The 8,463-nt window shown below is 28.4% G+C and overlaps 1 protein-coding gene across 1 annotated transcript in view; it reads right to left on the bottom strand.

The window, feature by feature from the left end:
- Window positions 1-8,463, bottom strand: part of LOC105623400 (calcium uptake protein 3, mitochondrial) — a 29,167-nt gene that overhangs the window by 8,229 nt on the left and 12,475 nt on the right. The window contains exons 2-3 of the mRNA XM_012204793.1: window positions 651-792; window positions 136-246 (exon numbers count right to left, since the gene is read on the bottom strand). Of these exons, the coding sequence (XP_012060183.1) occupies window positions 136-246; window positions 651-792 (253 nt within the window). The remainder of the gene's footprint in view (window positions 1-135; window positions 247-650; window positions 793-8,463) is intronic.

Raw genomic sequence — 8,463 nt, 5'->3', positions numbered from 1 at the left:
ATATATAATCTGATATTCTAATTGTCATCTTGTCAGTAGATAATTATTTCTATTATTATTTAGTTGTTACTTAGAAATAATATTAATTTTTCTCTCTTATAGATATAGTTCTTCATTTTATCTTTATATCTTTACCTTTGTCTCGTAAATTCCGAAACATATGTGTGCTTCCATGGCGTAGTGAAGAAGTCGAATTTCTCATCACTTCGAGCTCTTGATCGGCCAGAACGCGTCTTTTTAATCTCGCTGAAATTATCATTAAAGTTGCACGTATTGCATTGAGAAAGGTTTATCGAAATGCACAAATGGTCGTAACACTTTAATATTTCTGCGTTAAAAACATATATTAAAGAAACGATAGAAACATATTTGATATAAAAATAAAATGATATAAAAATCGAAGCTTTACTTTATCCTTTAATAAAATAAATTTGCGACGAAAGATTCGAAGAGAATAATAAACAATAAGAAATTCTTGAAATTCTTTTAAATTATCATAAAATTATGTATTTCTTTATTTTTTAATTTTATATTATTGAAGTTGGAATGATGTAACTTTAATTCATTCTAATCGAATACATGCTTAAATAATTATTGTTGCAAAGATTAAAATGGATATTTATTAAAGTAAATGAATGTGAGTTACGTACGTCGAGGTTCGGCATCAATGACGCTGTCGAGAAAATCCTGCGGTGTCATATACAATTGACCATCGTACGCCACCGAAGCAAATTTTATAAATCTCCTTTCTCTCGTAGTTAATTTTATTGCTTTGTGTAAGTCATCTTCTTTCTACAAAAATAAATTGTTATGATTGAAATCATATTTAATAATTTCAAAAATTTAATAATTTTTTTCTTATATTTAATAGTTACTTTTTAAAATTTTTTTTCTTCTCGTTCTGATCGTTTCATATAAATAAAAATATCATTCGAAATATCTACTTTCATATAATCGAGTCGTTTTGATCTTTTAATTGTACTCTTTAATCTTCTAAAATAGTGAATCAGTGTATTATTATTAACTTATAATTGAGGTATCAGTGAATATTTACTATTTTTTTCGACAAATAGACAAACAAGGCGATAGATATACGATTAATTTGGGCTTTGTATTTCATCATTTCTATGAAGGAACAATGTGTGCTGTCAATTCAGCAAGTTATTTGCAAGTTAATAACACATTTACGTTTGCGACATACATTTTGTGATGCATTCAGAGGGTGCAACAGAAGTCTGCCCATTTCGGACGATGTATATACGAATCGTCACAATAGGCAGATATAAAATAAATGTGTATATACGTATACATATATACATTATATATATGTATCATTACATTTCTAAATATTTTTGATTAATTAAAATAAATAAATAAACCATCGCGATAAAAAAATTTTTTTTTTTAAACCATTTTGTTATACATAATAAAAATGTATAGATACATAGCGTTATTCATTCTTATATTTATCACATATCAATTTTAAAAAATAATGTAAATATATTATTTAAAATATATTTAATTAATCATTTTAACATACATAAAATTAATTATGAGTTTTATATATATTACATATTATATATATTATATGTATCTATAATTATATTACATATATATATATATATATATAATATGTATAATACAATGCGCGCGCGCATACAAACACATGTACGTATATGTGTATATACATATACATATGTGTATATACATATACATGTTTCAGTAAAAGGTTATTTCTATAAACTTTATATAATATTTTACGTAAGTAAAACAGACTAAGTAAATATTATACTGTAAATATTATTCATATTTTAGTATTAGAATATTAAGTCACCGTTAATTTTTTAACTCTCTGATTATTCGTATCCTTAAATTGACGTATTATATTTTACAATTTATTTTTTATTCTCAAAGTTAATTGCTCCGATTTAAATTAATATATTTTCAAATTTTCTCCGGATATTAATATTTGAATCATTCAAGTAATTCGAATGTTTTTGAGTAACAATAATTATTTCGAATGGTTTGAGTATTATAATATTTGAATACTTATAGTCCTAATAGAAATATTATATAATATAAACAGATGTATATATAAACAGATGTATAAAAGACTAATATGTAGAAAAAATTCTATTATTTGTGACATATATAATAATTAATTAACATAATAAATAATTAATAGTACAATTAACAGCATGCTTATTAGAAAATTGATATTTAATTCGTCAAAACGTGATCATTCAATAGTTCCACTTAACAATCAGTTAAAGCTGTTGATGTATCTCCACATATTGTTTTAAAAATCTGTTACAATGTCTACTGTATTTGATTCAAAAGTGAATCTGCAAATACAAACGAAATAAACAATAGATTAAAAAGTTGGAATATATAGTTGTGATTAGTACTACAAAGTTAAATTTCTCATTCAAGTACATTATTTTATAATCGCATTAAAGCTGGAATTCTTATTATTTAAATATTTAAAAAATTGAAAGATTAGTATCAAATACTGTGAAAATAAAGAATGCTTGATTCTAAAATTACTCCAATAGATAAACTGTTTGAAGCCATCAGTTATTAAATATTTAAGTATTAAGTATATTATAATAAATTTGTATTGTATTTGATCTTGATATTTACTAAATGAAATTACTTAACTGAAATATTGATAAAATTTAAAAAACACATTTTTAAATATCAGAGTCAAATTTTCATAATTTTTATAATAAACAAATACTAAATGTTTGATTTCTTATGTGTTCATTAAGTATAAGTGTATACTAAAGAGGTGATTAAAAGAGGATAAAACAAGCATTTGTAATATTTACCGTTGTCATTTTTTTCAAATGCGAATGTGTGTGTTAATCTAATGAGAAGTTATTCGTTATTTTCTTCTAATTGATGATTTATATTTATGTCACTTCCTCCAGTATTTAAAAAATTTTTTTTATTTATGCCATATTTGAACAAGTGGTTCGATAAATTACTTATTTTATCGAACCTATTTTATTTATCTATCTTAAATATCAAACTTCTTACAACAAATCTTGCATTATACTATGTCATTTTTGATGTATTCAATACGAAATTTTCTGATACCCATAAATGCTTAAATTTGTTTCGTATTTTCTCGATTATTTGTGGATGTTTTTGTTTCACATGATACTTTAAATTATACTGATAATACAATAATTTTTATGGCAAATATTACATTGTGCTCTACGATTCTGAAATTTAGTATAATGATGCTATATCCAATTTTTCCCTTTCGTATCTCTTTGTATGTTATTTTCATCAGTATTTTTTTTAGTTTTTTATTTAAGTCATGCTTGACTAAATGGCACTCTAAATCATCTATTATCATTTTGCAATATATTAAACATGTAACAATAAATCTTGCATTTCAGTTTATTATCTGATGTGTTTGATATGAAATGTGCTGATATCCAAGAAAAAGTTCAAATTCTTTTTGTATTTCTTCTATTATTTGTGGATGCTTACTTTTAAGATAATGCTTTAAGTGGCTTGTTGAATATCCACTCAAATGGAATCTACCACAAATGTTACAGGTTGAAATGTATCTTTCTTCTTCTGTGAAATAACGTCATATCGGACCGTTTCTGTAATCCTTATCCTCTAAGAAATATTTTATGAGCACGAAATAAGTGTACTTTTACTAACATGTTGTCGATTGTAGTATAAGAACAAATTTTGCATTGGAGTTTTCTATTTCCTAGATTATTACAATAATGCTGTGTCGAATTACTTGACATATTCTTTTGCAGTGCTATCACGTCATGCACAGTCTTAGAATGTGTATTACTAAACATGTCTATACCATAGAAAAATGTTCGACGAAGATCGAAGAGTGGCTTTAGTTAAGGGCACGATGAAAGGATAACACTTACACTGAAAGGATTCAACTTACCAGGAATCATGTATTGTAGGACACACAGTTTCTGATAGGTTGAAATTCTTATTCTTTGTTTTCTGAATCCCTATTCTTAAAAAGTATCGTACGAAAAACTAGGGAAATATTAAACTATGCGTTATATATACTGTAGCATTTCTCTTTTTATGTGCGATACTTTTCAAGAATAGGCTTCTGTTCTCTATTCCTTTCTATTATGTGCAGCCCCCTAGTTATGAAGCGAGTCCTGCTTCCATTTCATAATGCAACGCGATTGAAGGGCGATTTTTTTTTATCCACAATTTTTCCTATTCACAAATGCAACGCTCTCTTTGTATATTACAATTTCTTTCATTTTCATAATTCATGAGTTACTATCTTTGCTTTTATATATTTTTTGATTCTTTCAATTTTTGTTACTCACTCTAATATATTTCGCATTGTTGTATGTACTAAATAAAGTTTATTATGAATTCGTTTATTATGAATTTCTTATGAAATCGTCTGTGTGCTTCTTTTTGGATCAGAATCTATAATTGGATGCAATTAAGAAATCTTTGCTGCTGGTGAATAAAAGTACTAAGCAGACTATACAACAGTTAGAGTATAAATATTAATGATTTGAATATTGGTAGTCCTAAAGCCGAGAGCACAGACTCTTGCATAAGATGTGAAAAATCCAACGGAATCCTTTATTTCATGGAAAGGAAGGAAACAAAGGACTAGCTTTAATTGGTTTATTTTCTTATGCATTATATAATTATATGCATTATGCAAATGTTTGTGCTCCTAACTTAAAGCCTTGTGTCCGATATAGAAATCGATCCGAAATTTTGGATAGAGAAAGAATTAATCGCATTGTGAAATTTATCGAATATGATTTGTTATTTTTTTCTTTGTCCAAGATATCCAAGAGCGAGTTTCTAATATCGTGCTTAATAGTCAAATAGTATCGCTCTACTTGTAACAATTCAATCATTGTAATTAAGAGATTAATATATATTTTACACATGCAAAAATAAAGATTTTTTTTTTGCATTTAATGACTTTTGCATCATAAAGACAAGATTTAAAATGATATATGAATTATTCTCTAATAAAAATAAATTGATATAGTTATTGAAAAAGTTGTATCTATTAAGAACGAATACATTACGAAAATAGAGCTCAAAGCTTTAGTGAATGCTATTTGTCTTTGTGAAATTGGAATCTTATTTTTAGAAATGAGAAATTTTAACAATAGTTCTGTTTACTTTTTGTACATATGTATAAAAATTTTACATTATTCACAGATATACAGAGGCATTTATTCAAAGTACACGTAATTCGCCTTTAGCTATGTGTGATCGATGTGTACGCCCAACACATTACCATGTAAGCTGCAGTTAAGTACCAAACGATATGCTTTTACATAACGTGAATCTGCGACCTCATCCGGCCAGATTAAATCGTTCAGCTCAGGAAGCATCAAATCACCGGGAACGCATCGTGCTCCAAGAAGCCATCGGAGCAACTTCACTCCTTACTGACTTAAATTATCGTTCTTCGCTACTTCACATGCACGAGATTGCGGCTTTTATTTATTCGCGAGTAATGGCGCATTGTTAGTCGGTGCCAGCTTGAGCTTCCGTATAAGATGATCTCTTAAATTATAGTTACTTTCTTAGCCTCCTTTTTTTTGCAGTCATCCATTGTGTAAATGATAATTGAAATATCGAGATCGGCCGTAGGTTCTCAATATCTCACGGAGTAAATGGATTTGATAGATAAATCGTGAATTTCTAACAAAGAAATATGTTTAATATTATAGATAATAGAATATTTCAGTTTTTTATGGAAATTATTAAGTATATTCGTAAATAATAAAAATATTGTATTCCTTAATTTTCAATAATGATGAAGGAATGATTTGGAGGTTTCGTTATTAGTATTTAATGCTAGAGAATATTTAAGAAATTATTAAAAGAGACTATTAAAAAAGGAGATGATTGTTTCAACATAATATATCGTGTTGAATAAGTTTTCAATATTTTGTATAATAAAACATTTGCAACATGTGTATTTGCTTTTTTAGATTTATTAATTTCTAAAAATAATCTCTTTAAATTTGTAGAAATACCGCGGTTTCAAATTTCTTTTTCTCTTTTAATGATTTTTACAGGCAGTTGTAAATATTTCGCGGCAAATTCGTGATCCTCGGCAAGCTATATTTATCATTCGATGCACATTTCCATAAGTACCATCGTAACCAGATATCCTTTCGCGTGGATCAGATGTTCTTTCGCGAAGTTGTTTCTACAAATAAATCACACCTCATTGTGATAAAAAATGCATCTACCTACTGGCTTGCATTTGTAATAGCACCATTTTTGCGCTACCTGCGCGGTAATCTGTCTCGCAAATCTAAAAATCATTTTGCATTTTGCTCATATAAATTATATCTCACTTTAAAATTATAAAAAATATATAGATATATAATATGATGTGATAAATTATTTTAGAATAAATTTGTAATTCAAGAATCGATGCTAAAAAGTGTTATTTTGTTGTACTTACATCAAAATAATTTTATTAGAAACTCAGACTAAAATATATAAAAAATTGCATTGCCATTGCGCTTAAATTTTCTATATAATTATTCTATATAATTACTTTTAAATCTGTGTATCTAGTTCAATTATAGATATTTTAACAAAATCATTTTTTTTATATAATATATGTATAATGTATAATATATGTATAATGTATTGTACCAATTCATGCATTCAATTTCCACAATTAAATTCTTTCTCTCAGGTTAAATATGACGAGCGGAGATAGTAGCAGATTTCGCGACCTCCCATCAAATCTCCTTTCACTTTATTTATCCTAAAATAATTAATTTTTCGAAAACTTTACACCTTAGTCAATCAATATCGTCACCTTTTGATAGATGATCTGAGATTATCATATTTTGATAACCTTTTCGGAACGAAATACCTCGCAAATGTATTTTCTCTCCTAACATGAAGTTTGTTTTTCAGGCGCGGAAATAAGAGACGCAACGACGAGAATGAGTGCAAAAGAAAAACATAATTATTTTAGTTAATTTAAGTATATCGCACCCGATTAATATTCCGAACGAATGGCGATTACTCTCACCATAATGTGAAGCTCACTAACGTATATACCGGCACGTCCTCGCGTGTCTACCCGGACACAGGACCACGCAGGGTGTTAGGCTGGCATGTTCGCGGTGTCGAGGGTAATGACAGGCGTGGTGAACATTATGCTAAGTGCAGAGAGATCAGGCCACTTCTTTTCGTCCTCCCAGACCTCCCTTTTTCTCTTCCTTTTTCGCCGATATCCAGCGGCCGATATCCATCACGGTGATTAAGGCCCCGTTGAATTTCTCTCTTTTCCTTAGTTCTCACCTAGATCTATCCCTTTCACATCTCTTCTTCTTCTCCTTCCACGCAGCTGTTTATAGTTTTCAATAAAGAAGCACGCGACGCGGCCGCGTAGAAACAATTTCCTCGAACTTGTTTCGCCTCGTTTCTCAGCTTAAATCGATAGCGAGGAGCGACGACGATAGGCATCACTTTCCGAGACTCGCGCGAGAGAAACGGGCTGTCGATTTTTGTGGATGGGTGTTAAACGGAGGCGTCATCATAAGAGAGAAAGAAAATGCGGTAGACCTTGAAGCATTACGCTTTTTCTTGGGTTCTACACGGCGGTCAGGCGATGTACGAAATAAAGTAAGACGATTTTATAATATTAGAGCAGTATCTAGATCGAGATAATTTAGACTATCAAAAATTTGTTTACATAATGATAACAGAGATTAAAAAAAATATTGTAGGTTTAATATAAAATAAGTTGAAATTTTTCTTCTTATTTTGTCTCTTAAAATTTGAAGTTCTAAATATTATCAAACATTATTATATCTCTTTGTATATGTGTAATACACATTATTTATTATATTATATGTATGTGTAAAAAATTAATTACTTTTATATCTTATACATAAATTGATTGCAATAATAAGTATTTAATATCGGAGTCCAAATTATTTCCGTAATAAAGTATTTTCAGTTCACATTTCTTACGCTTGCCACGCAACGGTATTATTGACGTTGTAATCTGAAGTGATACAAATTCGTGAAGTCCAATTTGAATAATGAGCTCTACTTGAATACTTAATATTCGGGAATTGACGAAGCATGTACATGTGCACTCATACTTCGTACATGTAAATATATTCTTACGCGGTATGCGTAAAATTAAGATTATCACGGGAACGTATTTCGACATGTTTGCATCGCCCATCGAGAAGATCTCGCGGACTTTAAATTAGTATAATCTTCACAAACAAGCAATATTATTTCCATAGTTTTAAAAGTATTGAAATAATTGTTACTCAATTTTTAATTAGTTTCCAAGAATGTATACATCTTTAAAGAAAAGCAATTGCGAAGAAAATATTAATTCATCGTAATCTTCATTAATTTTTTTTACATATAGCAGCTTTTAAGTGTAATAAATAAACATACATACACACACACACACCA

This window comes from Atta cephalotes, assembly GCF_000143395.1.
Source record: "Atta cephalotes unplaced genomic scaffold scaffold00057, whole genome shotgun sequence".
In the NCBI taxonomy this organism is placed as follows: domain Eukaryota; kingdom Metazoa; phylum Arthropoda; class Insecta; order Hymenoptera; family Formicidae; genus Atta; species Atta cephalotes.
Note: the sequence above shows the minus strand (reverse complement) of the source record. Positions and strands in the feature narration are given on the sequence as shown.